This window comes from Sorex araneus, chromosome 1, assembly GCF_027595985.1.
Source record: "Sorex araneus isolate mSorAra2 chromosome 1, mSorAra2.pri, whole genome shotgun sequence".
NCBI classification, from domain to species: Eukaryota; Metazoa; Chordata; class Mammalia; order Eulipotyphla; family Soricidae; genus Sorex; species Sorex araneus.
The window spans coordinates 163371783-163391327 of NC_073302.1; the positions used below are offsets into that span (position 1 = coordinate 163371783).

Below are 19545 nucleotides of genomic sequence, written 5' to 3' on the forward strand. Positions count from 1 at the left end.
TGCAGGAAATATTTTTATTAATCCTTTGAGTGCTAGGCATTATTTTATCCACTTTCAGTTTTGGCAACTGGAAGAGTTATAGTAATTTACTCAATATCACAAAAGCAAAGAGGTAGCTCTAATGCACAATCAAGTTACCTAGTGGCACAGTTTTCCTTTATATCAACTTTTTAAAATTTATTTAAACATAGTTCTCTGAAAAATCCTCAGTAACTCCCAACTCTATATGAATTCATCTAAATAATAAAAAAACAAATATATCATTTGCAGCTATCTACTCAACCTAAGATTGCTACCAAGACAACTACTTCAGATGTGTATTTGATTTACTCTAAAGCCTGTCTGGAAATGTTTTCATATAACTAATTGAAGAAAACAAGTATTCACTACCCTAAGTGACTGGACCATATGGCAGTTAAATAGATGCTGTAGTTCTAACACAAATTACTTATCAGGGTGGCATTTGGGAAACTAAGAAGCTTTTAGGAGGGGAAAAAAAATTCTTTAGCATGCTTAAAACATTACACCAAGCATCCACACTGATCACTTACTTCCATTAGGCCCATACCAAGTTAAATTCCACCTACCCCTACAAAAATAGAATGAAAATCAATATAGGCAAATAAATTTAAAATTTTAATTTGGCTACCATAGAAAAGATTGAGATTAGGTGCCAGAGAATACAGTTGGCAGGGGTGCTTGCCTGGTAAGAGGCGACTCAGGTTCAATACTTGGCATCCCATATGGTCCCCTCAGCCTCACCAGTGATCCCTGGACACAGAGCCAGGAGTAAACCCTGAGCACAGCCAGGTGTGGCCAAGAAAAACCAAAGGAAAATTTGAGACTAGAAGATAATATAATGTAGGTGCCATTCCAGCTCTTCAGAAAACACTTTCACAAAAAGCAGTGCTGAAAGATACCCCCCTTTAAAAAAAAAAGACAACTTTTAATAGGAAATAATAGGAACGTTTAATGATGCATAGATGCTTTAACATTATTTCATCTTCAGATAGTTAAAAGCTGATATAATTTCTCTTGTTGATTGGTAAATAACGTTGATAGGTCTATTCCAAATGGTTAAAGAGAATCTACCAAGTCATCATCAGTCCATTCTTCCTGAGAAAGGAAAATATAAGCATAACATTATACTGAATCACTACCAATACTGTTTGCAACCTTGTTTTCCTTTAAGAAAATATACTATTAGGGCTGGAGAAATAGTACAGCAGGTAGGATACTTTGCCTTACATGTGGTTGACTGAGGTTCAGTCCCGGGCATCGCACCCTCATCACTTGAAAGTGATCCCATGAACAGAGCCAAGCGTGGCCTCCAAACCAGTCAAAGTATACTGATTAGGCAGATACAACAGGACAATTGGTTGTGGTTTAATCTCAATGACATTGTCTCACCAGACTACTCCCAAGAGGAATATGTTTTGGGCTTCTGACTTATTAGTGCAATTCATTTTTAAGGAAAGAAGAAAAATGCTTTAAGAGTTAAGCCAGTAAAAATTTAGCATGACTATATATATCCACCGGAAGATTCCTCACTAAATAACTGATATTATACTACTTTAGATAGGCTGAGAACAGTGAGGAAAATCCCTGTATTGAAAGAATGCACTAAAAATGAGGGCTTTCAAAAAACTATACCTCTATAATGCTTATGCATTGCAACAATACACTCTTAACAGTATAGCAAAATAATAGAATGTACAGGAGTAAGTGCAGTTTGCCTCTGGATGGGCCTCAGCAGCTAGCGTTTTGTATGCCAGGGGTTTAGGGTCAATCCTCAGTTCCACCACATGGTCTCCAAGGGGCAGCTGCTCCCCTGCATCCTCCTACCACCCAAATCTCACAGGTGTCATCCTAGAAACCAAAAGAAAAGACTTTTTGGGAACATACCTCATGCTTGGATTTCTTTGCGACATAATCATCGTCTTCATAGCCTTTCCTCTTCTTTCTATAATTAAGTAGTTATCAACATTGGCAACAGAAATTACAAACTAGCAAGGTAGCATGAAATATTAGGGATAGGATAACAGTATCTTTAAAATCAATGAAATTTTTTTTTTTTTTTTTTTTTTTTTTTGCTTTTTGGGTCACACCTGGCAATGCACAGGGGTTACTCCTGGCTCTGCACTCAGGAATTACCCCTGGCCGTGCTCAGGGGACCATATGGGATGCTGGGATTTGAACCCGGGTCGGCCGCGTGCAAGGCAAACGCCCTACCCGCTGTGCTATCTCTCCAGCCCCTAAAATCAATGAAATTTTAATGAAATTCTAATAAAGTTTCATGAAATGTAAATTTTAACTGATCTGGGAAATAGTATAAAAGTAGCAAAAGAATCTTGAAGTATGGACCTAGTTATCATAACTATAAAAACTAATTAAAAGTAGCAAAGAATCAGTTCCATAATAATAGACAAAAACCAGTGCACGTATAGACAGGATTTAATATGTGATAAAATATTTAAAATAAGGAAAGTTATTAAAAATTTTAATGGCTGGTAAACAGATTATTTTAGAAGAATATGAAATTTCTATCTCATTATTCACAGACAATTCAAATTGGTTGTTAACAGCTGAACAAAGGGCAAGATATATAGATTTATAGGAAAAGTTAGTCAGGCATAAAAGGTAGGGCAAAAGACAAATTTTCAATTACAAGTCAGAAGAAATATATAAAAGACTAACTATATACGATATACAAGTAACTACAAGTCAACACCAGAAAATCAGGCAAGAATATTGAAATCAAGCAATATAGAAGAGATAAAAATAGCTGATAAGTGCAGAAGTACTGGTGCCTCGTAGAATTAAGGGAAATGCAAATGAAATACCAGTCTCACTTTCTCAACCAGATTGGTAATGGTAATAGTTACAAATTAGTATTTAATGTCTTGCAATATCTGCAAACACATGTAACTGAAAGAAAAGTTTCACACATATATGTAGCTGGCAAAGGTTAACACCAAACAACCAACTCATGGATTATGATTGGTGGTTGAGTTTTGGTCAAAGATAACTTCAGTTTACTTGTACTCATTAACTTCAATAATGACAGCATAGTTATGTAACTCAAAGAATAAAGGAATTTTAACAACCAAGGAAAATAAATACTTTATCTCAAATAGTTATAGTCCACATGCTGTTGCTGGTCCTTGAACAACTTTCCATGTGCAATACTAAGTACAGAAATCAAATATGTGCATGTAGACACTTTCACAGCAATTGGACAGTTTAATAGATTAATTTTACAATGTTGAATTCTAATAAAATGTACTTATTTTATCATCTCATTTTCTAGTAATGCTACTGTATTTTATGAAAATATGTCTGTATTTTTAAAGTCCTTAGTTTGAGAATCACCCTTAATTATTCATAGTTAGAATATGTTTCATACGGCATAAAGTAGATGGGAACTTGCAGTAAGATATAAACTGGGAATTAGGTATTCTGTACTGAATGGTTCATTCAGTCACCTAGCTACAAAGGTCTGAATGGTTTAATTCTGAGGTTGATATATTTTCTTTGAAAAGTAATTTTAATTTTATTTCAGTGAAGCAAAAGTAATTAAAATCAAGAAGTGTGAGGGGAGAAAAAGATACACATTCAAAAGAGAATACAGAGGTTTGGAGGAGGAGGAGGAATAAGGCAAAGAATGGCTTTTAGACCATTACATACAGTTTCTCCAGACTGTCTTGGCCTGGAGTTCTGTACACACATAAATGTTCATCTAAGGGGCAGAGCAGTAGTTCAGCGGTTAGGGGGACTTGCTCTGCACACAGCTGATTCAGACTGAAGCCCTGGCACCGCATATGGCCCACAAGGAGTGATCCCTTAGCGTAGAGCTGGAAGCAAGCCCCAAATTTGCCAGGTGTGGCCCGAAAAGAAAAAGTTAATCTGGGTCTTGTCCTATTATTAAAACGTTTCAGATTCTCTTAGCTTCTATTTGTTTGTTTTTGGACCATACCAGGTGATGTTCAAGGATTACTCCAGGCCAGGCACTCAAGAATGCAGTGGTGCTTTTGGGAGGGGTCTGCCCTTCTCTGGGAGGTGCCTTGATTTCTCCAAAGAGATTTGTTCTTCATGCCTCTGGGCTGTTTCCGAGCATGGCACCTTAAGTCTTATTTCCCAAACCTCATTTCCAGGGACCCCATCCGATCTGTCTGCAATATTTACCCTCAAGATTTCATCCCCTTAAATCTTAGAGGGATACATGCTGTCTTTAACAAAAGGATGCAGAGCCTGATTTTTAATTTTCACTGTAGTTTAGGCTACATGGTTGTAACAGTATGAAAATTACATTTTGATCCACAAAGTTACTATACCTTTACTATTCTTAGACCTTGAATGCCATGCATTTTCTCTCAGAATTACCTGAATATTCTGCAGTGGTGTAAAGACAGCAGAGGTACTGTGCAAACTGATGCTAATCTGTGTCAGTAGATGAGTATACTCCAGGCAGTTATCAGGATTTGTCTAGTGGCACAGTCTGCCAATTCCTAGTGTTAAGCCATTTCAAAATCATTGTGAAGAATATCAGGGCTACAGTTCAGTCATTCATTAAAGTCAGTATTCTTTATGACAAGTTCTTTGTTACCTTTGGTCAGGCATCAGTATACAAATTTGAGCTGTATAGAGCAATGCTTTCAAGTTATTATACACTTTCCAAGTCCCTATATAATTCATTTTCTCCAACAACAAAGTTTGAGGGTGCTTTTGCAAGCAAGAGACACAAATTCAGTCTAGACATCGCCCCACACACCAAGGACAAATCCAGTAAAACTGCCATTTGTGATCCCTGGCATACAACCAGATATGTGTCTGGAAAGCACTCAAGCATGTGAGCCCCCTCCCCCAATTATTGCAACAAAGAAAAAGACGATGTTTTATATATATTAGTCTGAGTTTTGTATTTGGTATGAAAGCATTTGGAATGATTTTCTGGCTTCTCAGACACAAACCAGCAGCTTATAAACATATCAGATGATCTTAAATACATAGAAGAACTTTTTGAATCAATGCATACCACAGAAAATAGAAAAATGTTTTGCTACTTCAGTCACCCATACAAATCCACAACTGTGTTGAATGCTAAGGGTTATAAGAAGCACACACAGCACAGCACGGGTATTCCTACATCTAGCCTACAAATGGAGGAGATGCCAAGGGTTTACCCTTTGGGCGGTTAGAAGAGATTTAACAGCATTTTCCTGCCTTCAATGTGACACTTCCGACTGAAGGAAAATATGCAAGTTTCCTTAGCAGAATTAAGTCTGTTAGAGTTGCCCATATGAAATAACATATCTCTAAAGAAACCAAAATTGAAAAGGCAAAGAAGAGGTTCATGAATTCCCTAGAATGCAGTCGCAGTAAATGGGACTCACGTGAGAAGAAATTGATCACAGGGCCATAAACCAGGAATGGCCCTATACAATAGGAACAGATCTATACTATAAAAGTTTTTATCCCACACTGAATTCTGTCAGAAAGGCCCAACAGAAAAAAACTGACACTGTTTGTCAGTTTTCTCCAATTTAAAAATTACCATGTACATGATTTTCTTTTAAAGGCCAGCAGGAGGATAACTGATACCTTTACTTACGTGGTCACGTTGAGTGCAAGCTCAGCAGAGTGACATCGCTCCAGCTTCTGTTTCAGAACAGCGACTTCTTCAGGTCTAGGAGCTTCATACTTTTTTACCAAATTTCTCATGCCTATGTAGAATTTGTTTTTTGTTTAAAAAAAAAAAAAGGATTTACACTAGATGATTAAAACGTATTGTTAAAACTTTTTAAGGAAGTTAAAACTTCATTTGGGGGGATCGACATACTACTCATTCTGTGATTATCACCATCAAGATCTGTATTAAAAATTCTGCCTTCAAAGTCAAGGAACACCATCCTGTTGAAGTGATTATGGTCATTGCTGCTTAGACTATGTACAGCATAAATAGCTTGCATTACAATTTAGTATTTTTTGGGAGATGGGGGCATACAATCCTATACAAAGCTGACTTTTTGGTTTTAACATTAAAAAAAAAATTCCTACATAATTTAATGAGAATCTTTCCCTGTGACCAACGATACTTAGAACATCCAACCCTAGATATCTTGGGTCAAGGGTATATTTATTTATAAAGAATACTGTAATGAAAGGAGGACACTTACCAAAAAATGTGTGAATAGTCCTTTGCAAAGCCTAGACTTGGGAAAAAGTTTCCTCTTTATGCTAAAACAGATTGCTCCATGAGTTACTTTCTAATTGCAGAAATAGCCTCTACCTGGTGCGTTTGTATTTTTCAACTACGATTTATGTATCTAAATTCCAAGAGTTATTAGAAGAATAATGAAAGATCCATATTTTAATAACCAGTCACATGCTCCTACTAGGTAATTATGTTACTGACTTTTTCATAATGTAAATAAGGGCAACTATTCAAGTAAATTCTTATGACACATTTAAAATCTTTGTTCTAAAAAATTATGAATATTTATAAGATGCTGATTTATAAACAGCTGTTTTTATTTCATTCTAAGATAAATAATACAATAAAGATACCAAGGGGGCCAGAGTAATAGTACAGCAGGGAGGGCATTTGCCTTGCACACAGCCATCCTGGGTTCAATCCCCAGCATCCTAATGTGGTCCTCTTCCCTCCCCCTCACCCCCAGCACCACCAGAAGTAATTCCTGAGTGCAGAGCCAGAAGTAACCCCTGAGTATTGCCGGGTATGGCCCCCCAAACAAAAAATAAAAATGCTGAGATTTTTATCATTGATAAAATTGTTGTTAGTTATAAAATCTTTAAGGCCCCTTACAACCCACCGAATTCCATGAGCCTCACTCAGTCTATGGTCAAGTAACAGTTCACTTTGAAAGTGAACCCTCTAGTGGTATAAATGGAGATCTACAGATTCATTAACTACAAATCCATAGTTCTCTAAGAGGAAAGCCTCTTTTCTTTCAAGCTTAAAATACCTTAAAATATCTTTATATCTTAAGTATATAAAGTATACCCACTTATTATCCTACCATTATCTAAGATTAAGATCTTCAATTTCACATTTGATTAGTTTGTTCAGACTTAAAGAAAAAACTACAAATTCAACAAGGAGAATTGAAAAAAGGTTGGGAGGAATAAATATAATTCACTTTTCCATATAATGCAATATGTTTAATAATTCTGAAAAAAGAATAAGTGGGAAAATAGATCGACCATGTCTATCAAAAAGGGAAGATAAATACATACATGAGAAAGTTATTATTTTTTAAATTATGCCAAGCTTAAGGGGTTTTAACTTAGATATGATTTGCAATAATGTTAATGTCTTAGGGGTGTCACAGCATAATACCTGCAGGTTGTCAATATCTCCCCCCACTGATTTCAGGCCCCTTTTTACCAGCTCTTTAAGCAAAACTGACTTTTATTGGGGGGGGGGGGGGGGGAAGGGAGGCTTTGGAGGTTACAGAAAAGAGTTGGATTCACACACCCAACGGTGTTCAAGCTTATTCCTGGCTCTGTTCAGGGATAGCTCCCGGAGGTGAATGGCCCATAAATGGTGCAGAGTAGCACTGTACTGAGTATTATCTGGAGTGGTTCTGAGCTGTCTCCCCTGCCTCCCCCGATCTCCCCTCCTCCCCCAAGCACCAAGCTGTTTGGGAGTCCCCCAAATTTAAAAAATAAAAAATAAAAAAACCAACCCTATTTTCAATTTAACCCTATTCTGAATCTAGAGTCAGAATTGAATCTCAATTCAGTTCTCTAGTAAGTTCTGTATATGTGAACACTATTTCCTTCCATGTATCTTTTTTGATCCCCATCAGTATAGTCTTCATGCATCCCTGGTACAATGAAATTGAACCTATCTGTAATGTAAATATCAAGATAGTTAGAGAGGAACTTTGTAACAGAACATTTTGTACGGTGTTTTACTTACTTTTCATTGTGTCTAGCAGCTGTGACAAACAAGTTCTATTATCTTTCAGCATCAGACTTTCTGATAAATAACTGGTAAAGAAAGGCAAAAGTTTTAATTTATTGAGTATATTCAGCATTTTGAGGGGAAAATGATATAAATTATTTCTGCCCATATTCACTTAAAAGGTATTAAATAACAAGTACTTTGAACCCCAGAAAACAATCTACAACTATTTCTTAACCTCTTCTGATTGTGGCTCATTCTGACCTTGTTTCTTGCCTTTGGTACCCTGTCTCACTATAGTCTCATGGCATTCCCCAACCACCATCCCCAACTTCCCTCGACTCCAAACATAGACACAAAATTTACTTTGTTTTAATTTATGGCCCTTTCCTTAGCAGCTATTTCAAGTGAAATCAAGCAGAACTTCAAAGGTCAGAGAAATTAGACATAAAAATTGTAAAGTCTAATTTGCGGCTTGGTCTGTGCTTCAGTGAGTGATAATATGATGATAATACGGGTAATTTATGAGTACCAGATACTGTTGTAAGAATCAAGTGAATTAAATTCAAGTAAAGTACTTTATCACACAGCCGGGTTCTTAGTGTGCATTTATGTATTAACTATTACTATTTACAGCTCAATTGCAATTCATCCTGGCATTCCCTAGAGGATTATTTTCTCAGCAAATATGTACTAAATTAAATGTGCTACATGTGCTGCACTGAATAATGATAAAGCAAGACAGACATTTGTTATAGTTATGTTCTTCACCAGTTCAAAACTTCTGAATTGGCTATATACCAACAGCTTTATCATTCTTTTCTAGAATCACCCCATTTACTTAGACACAAAAGGATCCTCCTAGCTTGAATATAACAAACTCAATTTTTAAAGATCTTCTTAAAATGTAATTTTTTTTTCTTCCCTCAGTTGCCCTCGTCTACCCTCCCAGCTGTAGGAGATATGAAGGATTACAGTCACAAAGTAAAACTTCCAGGAAGAAATACTGTAAATTTCAAGTTAAAAATAAATGAATACCTTTCCATAGTAATTCCTGCTCTGCATGCACTAGACAAAATGGCAGTCAGGGCAATTTGGGATGGTGTGTACAAAAGATAAGCATCTGTTAATGAAACTCTGTTGAGAAAGTCATCAGCAGTTCTCCGCAGCATCTCTGGATTTTCCAACATGGGATAGCGCGTCTAAAAATCAAGCTTGCAAATGTTAGTGCTTCTGAAAGGTTTAATGAATAACAGAACAGGAATATGTAAACTAACAGTAAGTATATAACAGAGGAAACTTTATAAAAGTAGCCCTTTCCTACACTCCAAGCGGCAACAAATATTTCCATACCAAACTGCTTTTTCAGTTTCTTCCTTTTTCTTCAGTACAGGAATAGAACCTAGGGCTTCAAATATGAAAGGCAACTCCTCTACCACTGTTCTACATTCCCAGCCTACAAAATTGTTCTACACTATACATTCAAATATACCCTAAAAATATAGTCATTACATTTTTGCAAGATAGGGGGATGGGGGGAGAGACACCCAGATGCTCAGAGGACCTTGTGAAACGGAGTGTATGTATGTCTGTGGGCCACACACACCCACGTGCTTGGAGGACCATGTGAAACGGAAAGAAGCCCAGACCTGTATCCATTCATTCAGTCCACAGAACTACTGCTTCTTGCCAAGGAATCATTGTTCACTCTGCAGCTTTTAAGCTTTTTGAATGCAATTCATTCATAACAAGATATACACTTGTTATATTTCATCTCTAAAGTACCCAGTATAACTCTTAGACACTATTCTCATTTATGCTGAGAATAAATGAGACACTTCTCATTTATACCGATCCCTTTTTCATCTGAGGATGTAGGGAAAGGGAGAGACTTAACTGGATTTGGCAGGAGAAAGAAGACAGAAATGAAGATGCTTGCCCTGCACTGGCTAACTTGAGTTGGACCCCAGGCACTACATGGTCCCTGAGCACCACCAGGAGTAACCCCTGAGGACTGCTGGATGTGGCCCTAAAGTGGCAATCCTCACACCCAAATTTTCTGATTTGGTCTAAAGCACACTAAATATTCCTAGGTAAATGTTTCCTAGACAGTCTGAGTGAGTGCTAAGGACACATTAGGAAACCAAAGTTCAATTTTTATTTGAAAATCCTTTTCTGTTTTGAGGCCAGAGCAACAGGACAGTGGGTAGGGCTCTTTCCTTGCTCGCAGATGGGGTTCAGTCTCTGGCACCCCATATGGTTCCCCCTGCACTGCCAGGATGATCCCTGAGTGCAGTCTGGTCAGCTTGAGCACAGCAGGGTGTGGCCCAAAAATTTTCTAAAAAATAGTTTCCTGTTTTACTTTGATGGGGAAAGTAGATGAAAATGAATCTTGCTTGGTGACAACTTTTAAAGAATGTCCAAGAAATATGGAAAATTGCATATTTCCACATAATTATAATTTAAGATGAACTATAAATTGTAAGCCCTTAGCTTTATTTCATAAATCCACATTAAAGTTGCAAGCAGTAAAAAACCTTATCTACATACTAATACAAAATTTCAAGTCCATTCTGCAGCTTCACCTTGATCTTGTCATTACCCCCAAATGCCTGCTCTGATTTTCTCAGAATCACACATGCCATTCACACCTCACACCTCCTTTTTCAAGTACCTCTGTTCTCTACTTCCTCCTCAGAACTTGAGTCCCTTATCTCTCAGCTGGCTCCCACTGCTCCACCCAGTCCTCATTCACTGCACGAATTCCCCCATTCTGATTTCCTGCCCATAAACACATTTCTAGAACTTCAACAGTGGAAGAATTCTCTTTCAATTTCCCTAGGGTAATGACATCCAGACCTTTTATTTCCAGCCCAGACATCGAGTGACCACCTATCTGGATTACTTACAAACAAGATAAATTTGTTTCCAAACCCAAACTTGTCAGATTCCTAACATATCTTCACCAAATCTCTCCTGTGCCAGTATTCCTTGCAGCAATAGATGTGCCACCATTTAAAGCATGCACGAAGGCCAGAAATCTAGGGATTCCACCCCGTCCTCATTTTCTATCTGTAATCAATCAAGCTCTATTGATTCTGCTTCCTGTCTGAAGCCCAAAGAGCTCTCTCCCTGCAGCCAATGCCACTGCAAACCAACAACCATGTTGTACCTGAACTACTCTAACATCTTAACTAGCATCCCTGTTTCGATTCTTTATATTCATTGACAGACAGTGTGCACGCGCACGCACTTTACACATACACACACACGGTGGTGGGCAGTGCTTTGATGGAACTCCATCATGTAAAGCATGTGCTCCAGCCCCAAGCTGTGTCTCCAGCACCGTACCTTGCTAACTTTTGAAGCTACAAACCCAATTATTACAATTTCTCAGATAAATTTTTAACAGGCTTCCCGTTGCTCTATTCAAAATTCTTAACATCATGTCCACATTTCATACTGTACCTTTCACTCATGTGGCACTTTTTTCCTCCCCATCTCTAATCGTGACTTAGGTTCTTTGTTGCTTTATGGTTCTTGAATCAGGGCCTTTGCCTGGAGAAGTTGCTCTAAAAGGCTCTTTTCTGCCACGTACTTCTGCCACTTACTCTTGCTCTGAATTTCACCTTAAATGGCACCTCCCAGAACCATCTTCCTTTTCTCTCAATGATGTCCTCCTAACGTATATTTCCCCCACGGTGCCATTTAGCACACTGAGTACATGATTATTATCTGTCCCATCAGATTATTATAAGACCAACTGAAGTTGAAGCTGTTTCTGCTTTATTCCCAGTGATGTCTTTAAGCAGTGACTGGCATACAGAAGTTACCAAATTCACTAACCAAGATGAATGAAACTGTTCCTGACTTCTATTTGACTGTACCCAGATTGTACAATCAATCTTGTTTGGGCTCTTATTTGGACAAAAACAAAAAGCTGTTTTTGTGAATGTTTATTTACTTATACTTTTGATGCCTATATATTGACTGAAGTCCACAATACATTAACAGTAGGACATTGGCAACCATCTAGTTTAAAATAAGGGATTTTTAAAAGTGGTTTTAAAATTAAATCAGATAGTATTCATCAGTTATGAGTTATCTTGTCTCTTTATTTTTCCCCCCTATGCTATGCCATGCAGTGCTCAGGTTTTACACCTGGCTTTAAGCTCAAGGATCACCCCTGGCAGTGCTCAGGAGACCTTACGGGGTGTTGGGGATCAACCCCAGGTCAGCCACATGCAAAGCAAGCACCTCACTCACTGTACCATGTCTCTGGTCCCTAGTTAGCTGAAATTTTTAAATGCATCCTAAGCTCACAGTGCTCCTTATTTTGGTCTTTGGACCAGTACTTACAGACCTACTAAATGAAAAGTTCTGAAATGACAGCTTAACGATCTGTTTACCATGTCCTCCAGGTAGAGTTTGAGAAAAACTAACCAAAATTCACCTATAGCTGGACTTATGTGGTATCAAGTAGGATGACTACAAGTTGTAATAAAATTTAGATTCTTCTGATTAGAGAATAATAGCAAACCAGTGCATTTCGATTTTTTTTTAATAACAAGATTACCTTTATATCAATGAGAAAGCCCTCAAATGGTCTATATGGGTTGTGAACGATAAGGTGGAAATTAAGTTGCTGTATAAGTAGCAGTTCATATTCCAAAATCTGTTCTAGCGCTTTCTCCTGTCCAAGAGGACTCTCTCGCAGATTTCCAACAAATTGTGGGCTTGATACATTGAACTCATCTACTTTGCAGGCCAAAAATGCACATGTAAGCCTAAAGGAAAAATAAGGAGATTGGAAGGATAAGCATATACTTTGAGAAATATCTAAACATTTCTCCCTAAAAGTATCTTTAAAAATTGCCCAATATTCACAAATCTTGCTATTAATGCAAGAATTTTATCTTAAAGAAAAATTTCCATTCAAATCTTGCCCCCCCCCCATCCCTTTTTGAGTCACACCTGGTGATGCACAGGGGTTATTCCTGGCTCTGCACTCAGGAATTGCTCCTGGTGGTGCCCGGAGGACCATACGGGTTGCTGGGAATCGAACCCGGGTTGGCCACGTGCAAGGCAAACGCCCTGTGCAATCGCTCCAGCCCCATTCAAATCTTTTATCCATGAGAAAACCATAAACTTAGGTTAATGTATACTGTGAATGTTACTGTGATAGTTCAACCATTAATATCTTAATATCAGTTTTATATAAACACCCGGGAAGGTAGAGATGAAGGACAGTAGGGAGACGGCTCAAAGGGTAAACAGAGTAACATGCTTTGCTCAATCCTCCTAGTGCATGATCCCCTAAGCACAGCTGGGAGCAGGCCCTAAGCGCAGATCAAAGTGTGCTCCCTCTCCCCCAAATACAAAAACAAAAATAGCCAGGAGGAATAATTGAGTAAGAAGCCAGGAATAAAATGAGCACAAAAATCAATATTGGAAGTTATAATGCCCCCCACACCTAGACTGGTAGAATGCAAATGAAGAGCCTGGAGACAGCACTGCGGTTAGGGAACATGCATCTGACCCCAGTTTGATGTCTGGAACCAAGAATCTGCACGAAGCCCTGGAGGTCCTTGAGCATCACTGCAGTAGCCTGTGAGATCCCCAAACATTGAAGAGTGACCCCAGTAATTCTAGGCACCCCAGAGCCCAAGCAGCACCACTTTGGTGGCCCTCACATTGATCAGCTGGCCCAGCTGGCTGAGAATGATTGGGAGGGGCCCCAGGGCTCTGGAGCTGCTCTTTGGAACTATCAGTTGTATAAAATGACTAGATGGAGGAGAGGAGCAACAGGAGTGTTGCTCTGTGTCCCAAAGCAACACAGAGAAGTAAGCCACTAAAAGGTTTTCAGGTAGTTGAGGAAAACAGTTTGAATTTGGGTAAGTTGAAACTCAAACTCCACCAGTATTATAGGAAAGGAAGTATCATAAGGAGGTGTCAGGAAAAAAAAATAGGTGTGAATTACCCTTTATTCATCTTTTTTCACACATACTCCCTAAAAAAAAGCATAAAGGTTTTCTTAAAAATTAATACATTAGAGACTTATACTCACATTATTATCCGAGGGTGATATTCCATTACTGAGTTATTAAGGTAAAACCGCTTGAAATACATACAAGCTGTGCCCTAAGATTAGAAACACATACATTATCAGAATCTGTTTACATATCACCGTTAAATTCTGTAAGGGAAGTTAAATCCATACTTATGGAAAGTTTTCCTGTAAAAAAGTTACCCATTTATAATCCCCAAATATATTTATTTTTCTTTATAGAAATAATCTATAGTGATCTACTGAAGAAAATCACAGACAAAAGACCCTAAGCTACATCGGGACTGGAGAGGTATTACAGGGTAGTGAACGTGATTGTGGCTGACCCTGGTTCAATCCCTGACACCCCAAACGGTCACCTGAGCCCTACCAGAAGCGATTCTAAGCATAGAGCAGGGAGAGAACCCAGGTCCAACACATGCATGGGAGGCAATCCTTACCTCCTGTAATCTCTCTCTGGACCAGTCTATTTTGGGACAGAAAAAAAAATTATCTAAATTTTAAATTAGTTTATTTTGTGGGAACAAAAACCAAAGCATTCCCTCAATTATCAAGAGGCATACTGCATTAAGACAACTTCCACATGGAACCAGGATAGAACCAGGATCAGCCTTATGCAACACAAGCACTTTAACCCCTGTACTTTATCTCTCTGGATCCTAGATAGAAATCTGGTAAACTATGAAAATACTCTAAGTATTTTTGGACTTATTTTCAACATATTTCAATTTTCAACTTTATAAAACATTATTTCTTAGGTAATTCTTTGTTGAGTCACAATTCTTTTATGCTGCATAATTAAATTTTAAGATAGATTTCTTACTTGATAAAACTAAGAGCCAAGGAAAAAATATTTCATTGTCCTCTTTTATGTTTTAAGTCTTTAATTATTTATTCACAGCTTATCTTCTGCAATATACATAATGGGAACAATTGCAGGGAGTAAATGCACACATTCAAAAAGTGTAACTGCCTGTTTCTTTCTACCACTTTCCCACCATAAAAAACACATGTGTATATAAGCTGGGGTTCCCAGACCCACATCTGAAGCAATCAGACATTTTTAATCAATAATGTATTTTCAGTTTCTAATAATCAGGGTTTAAAAATTTCTTATGGCAAAAGTTTCAGCTCAGACATACAATTATAATGATGAATGAATACATTATTTCAAACACAGTGATAGAGTTGAAAAAGCGCTGTTCTGTTCCCTCTTTTGTTCATTAGTCCAGAACCTAAAGGGAAAGTAATGCTATTAATTTTCTCTATAAAATGAGAATGTCATGACCTGTTTATCAGAACTCAAAATTCTTTGACTATGAAATGAGACTTCAAACACTTGAGAGATGTGATACAGGAATTCATAATTTAAAACATTTATTAAAAATAGATAAATGACAAAAATGAATGCATATATAACTAATGTGCATTTGGATAAAGTAGGGAACTGAAGTTTAAAATATAGTTTGCACTTTCAAAAAACTAGAAAAGGTTAAGTTTCAGAAGTTAGCTAAAGCACAGCATATTTTATCCCAACTATGACTTACCACAACAGACCTTGGCATGGCTGGCTTAAATACGGAACAGAATTCCAATAATCTTTTCTCATAGTATTTACAGAGCGTCATTTCTTCATGAGGTTCGAGAAAGACTGGATCATTTGGAAGAACCTTTAGACAAAAAGTTACAACAACATTTAGTGAAATTAATTAAAATCTTCTCTGTTCTAATTAAATGCAGTTTGTATCTTTGAAGGGTTTTAAAAGACCTAATTTTTTATTATAGAAAAGCTCAATTATTGTAATCAAAAATACTTTGGGAAAACATTTATGAACAGTATCACTTTCTAGTTCCTCAGACTGTCAGGTAGACAACTGCTTCATTAAATTAAAAGCAATCATCAAGGCCCTCAGACATATACACATAAGTTGGATGTCATGTATAAAGTTAAAATGAAGACATACATTGTGAATGCTTGGGAAGCTTTTCATAGTCTTTTTCTTAATCACTAGATCACATAAGTTGGGGTAAATAAAAATCCGTGTTTCAAAGATAATTCCCATCTTTATCACATGATCTAATGCAGCCAACCTGGGTTTGATCCCTGGCACAGTCTCCAGCACCCCACCAGGAATGATCCCTGAGTACAGAGCCAGGAGTAAGCCCTACCAGGTGTTGTCCCCAAACCCCATAATAATAAATACAATTTAAAAAAAATGTATAAAACATGACCTCACCCATCTTGTAAACTCTACAGAATATACCATATGGTTAAAAATACAACTTTACAACAAGTATCCCTCAGGTTCTATTGTAGGTGTAATTCTAGCTACCAAAAAAGATATGGTGATGTCTTAATTACTGGTCCCTCAGAATATGACCTTATTAAGAAAGGGGTCTCTAATGATGGAAGGCTGAGGTCATAGGAAACCTGAGTGGGCTCCTTAATTCTCACAGATTTTATGACATGCTTTCTGTAAAAAAGTGGGGTGGGAACAATATGTGAAGCTTTTAAAAAATTTTGCTGTTTTACTTAAAAAGCAGGTTTTACAAAAAAGTGGCACATGACTTACCACAACAGACCTTGGCATGGCTGGTTTAAACACGGAACAGAATTCCAATAATCTTTTCAACACTTATTCAGTGAATGTTGGATAACTCAATATAAAATGGATCCTTAGGAGAATAAGGCAAGAGAGAGAGACCGAAGAAGAACCTTACTAGGATAAAGAACTCAGCTAGCCAGCAAATAAACACCTGAGGATACCAGATCTTGAAAAGGCAAGATCTCCTTCATAAAGCTCAACTCCTGCCTCTGCTTTGCAGCGTTGGAAAAAAATAAACAAAACTGGAGAAGTTACTCAACATCTCTGTACCTCAGTCTCTGCTGGCTGTAAGAGTTAACAATCGCAGTCGCTACAGCAGGAGGCAGATGTGGGGTTTAAGAGAAATAAATGCTAGGAGCTGGCGTGATAGCACAGCGGGTAGGGCATTTGCCTTGTATGCAGCAGACCCCGAGTTCAATTCCCAGCATCCCATATGGTCCCCTGAGCAGGGCCAGGTGTAATTCCTGAGTGCAGAGCCAGGAGTAACCCCTGAGCATTGCTGGGTGTGACCCCAAAACAAACAAACAAAGAGAAATAAATGCTAAATGCTTAGATAAGTGCCTGGTACACAGAGTCTGACGTACTTGTTTGTACAGCACACAAAGAGAGGGGTGAAAGAGACCAAATTTTAAGTAGGTGGGGCTGTACACCAGAAAGGCCTTGTGGGCAGCCAAACCAAGTTCGATTCCCATCACCCGATACAGTGCTTGCTCCCTGGGCACAGAGCAAGGAGTATGCCTTGAGCACCACGGAGTGTGGCCCCCTAACAACAACAACAACAAAACCTATTGGGAGCGTAAAAGTAAAGCAGGACGGAGAGCTAGTTAGTACAGGGGGTAGGGTGTTTGTCTTGCTCCCACAGAGCAACAGACCCGCCAGGAACCCTGAACACAGCCGGGCGTGAATCCAAAACCAAAACGAAAGTCGAGTACCCCCAAAAGGTGCATGAACGCGCTCCGAGGGCTAGGGTGCACTTAGTTCTTCCGGATGTAGCCCTGTGGCTCTGGAACGGACCCACTGGGCGCCTGCCCTCCCCTTCCCCCCCGCGTCACTGGCCAGTCCAGCAAAAGCAGCAGCTGGGGACTGTCACCGGGTGCAGCCCCACACCCCTAATAAGTAAAAACCTCGGTCCCAACAGGTCCAGCCACGCACCACTTGCTAAAGCCTACACTCCGGCTAGCGGTGCAACTTGTACGGGACGATGCAAACTAGAGACGCGCCTGGGGGCTCTGAGAGGAAGGACTCGCCAATGGGTCTGTGCTGCTGCCCCGTCTCCAGGCGCACGCGCTGCCGAACCCACTCCACTTCTAACACGGAATCTGGCCAACTTCCTTTCCGATTTAAAACCCTCCCCAAAGGTATCCCATCCCGGCAGCATTAAATTCAGACGCCTCAAACCCGCTTCCCAGTCACCCGTCTCCCCCACCCGCATCCCCCACTCCCTCGTCTTGCCTGCACAGGTAACTGGGCTCCCAGCGCACGCGACCGTGGACAACAGAGATTCCAACGACCCCCCTTTTGCAACTTCTGCCCTTCCCTGGGTACGCGTCGGCTCTCCCGTTCGCTCGCAAAGACCTCCCCCAGAGCCCCGCCGGGCCAGGGAACGTCTCGCTAGAACTAAGCGCGAGAGCATCCTAGCCGGTCTCCGTCTCGCCGCGTTGGGTCAGTTCTGTCTCTCTGCAACTCGGTGACGGGGGCGATGCTGCTGGCCGTCTCTGCACGCCCCGACCCCTCGGTGCTGACCTCAGAGAAAAGGCATTCCGCGGAAGAGCAGGACGTGAAGCGAGGCGAGGGCTGCGGTGCGGGTGCGGCCAGGGCTCGAGAGATCGGGGCGGGGAGGAAGGGTCCTCACCTTCCCGTTCGCCACCACTTTGCATTTGAATTTGCGGTTGGCGTCCGCCCGCAGTCGCGTGAGCTGCTCCTCGCTGGCGAAAGTCCAGTGTCGTTTCTGGCTACTGTTATGGTACATGGTGGCGCGCGAGGCCCCGGCCGGGCGACGGAGAAGCAAAGAGACGGTCACACAGCGCAACTCCGCAGGCAGCGGCGGCCGGAGCGCGGCCCGGATCCCGCGGAAACCGGCGACGTCAGCCCACCCGGCGCGGGCGCGATGGCGTCACGACCACGTGGTGATCCCATCCGCCGTCGCGTTTCCTGAACCGACCGGGCGGAGAACGTCTCGCGTGTTTCTCGGGCTGCGCGCAGGAACGCGATGGGCGGGGCCTGGGGGCCGGCACCGCCTTCCCGGGGGAGCCTGGGCCCTGGCTCCGCCCCTTCCCTACAAGATTTAAAGGGGAAGCCCGAGGGTGACCCGAACAGGTGGTCCTTTAGGGTTTGTGCAGGTTCGAATGAAGTGCAGTCGGATAATCACGGCCGCGAGAGAACCTGGAAAGATGTTCACTCTTAAATAAGTTTCCAAGTAGGCCCCACCGAGAAGGTGACGTTTGAGTCAAGGTTTGAGAGTTGAAGTCCTGCGGGAGTGGGGCAAATAGAATCCTTGGCTCCTTTAAGAGAGATTGAGTTTGGGGCAACACCAAAACTCTCTAGATCTCCAAGAAAATGGAACCTGGAGATGGAAAGTGGAAAAATAGAAACAATATATGCGAGTGTGTATTCACATACACACACGCATACACAGATAAAATTTTGCCAGCAATGTGCTCTTGTCTAATCTTTATCTTTGTCTTTATTCCCGCCCCTATAATGATAACTGTTTACTTCTCTAAAGCTACCGGGTTTGGTAGTGTTAGAGTGCTCTTGAAATTTTCACCTTCTTTATTGCCCAAGGGAACCATGCAGTAAATATCATTCATACTTAAGAGATTTTTACATTTTTTTCAATTTTGCATTTGAGATGATAACTTTGTTTTTCTTTTCTTTTTTTTTTGGTCAAAATTCCCGTCCTTGCTTGAGTTAACAAATTTCTATTTAGGCATACCTTATTC

The 19545-nt window shown here is 39.9% G+C and overlaps 1 protein-coding gene across 4 annotated transcripts; it reads right to left on the reverse strand.

Moving 5' to 3' along the window:
• Positions 1-623: 623 nt before the first annotated feature.
• On the reverse strand, positions 624-18767 carry CCNH (cyclin H). Of its 4 annotated transcripts, none has more exons than XM_055124147.1 (9): positions 18347-18767; positions 15545-15667; positions 13998-14071; positions 12507-12717; positions 8969-9132; positions 7946-8016; positions 5612-5723; positions 1906-1963; positions 624-1116 (listed from the first exon to the last, which is right to left on the reverse strand). In XM_055124147.1, the coding sequence occupies exons 2-9, from the start codon at positions 15623-15625 to the stop codon at positions 1078-1080; spliced, it is 810 nt and encodes a 269-aa protein (XP_054980122.1). In that variant the 5' UTR covers positions 15626-15667; positions 18347-18767; the 3' UTR covers positions 624-1077. The 4 variants fall into 4 exon arrangements, with proteins under 4 accessions (XP_054980122.1, XP_004613122.1, XP_054980123.1 ...); XM_004613065.2 differs by having other exon boundaries at positions 18456-18766; XM_055124148.1 differs by lacking the exon at positions 18347-18767 and adding an exon at positions 18056-18315.
• Positions 18768-19545: the final 778 nt, after the last annotated feature.

Bases quoted from the DNA above. Each gene is read 5' to 3' on its own strand.
- CCNH (XM_004613065.2), bottom strand. From the start codon at position 18,572: ATGTACCATAACAGTAGCCAGAAACGACACTGGACTTTCGCCAGCGAG. The intron at 14,072-15,544 runs GTAAGTCATAGT...TTCTAATCTTAG, and splicing joins CCATGCCAAGGTCTGTTGTG to GGCACAGCTTGTATGTATTT. The intron at 9,133-12,506 runs GTAATCTTGTTA...CTTGATTTTTAG, and splicing joins GCTTTCTCATTGATATAAAG to ACGCGCTATCCCATGTTGGA.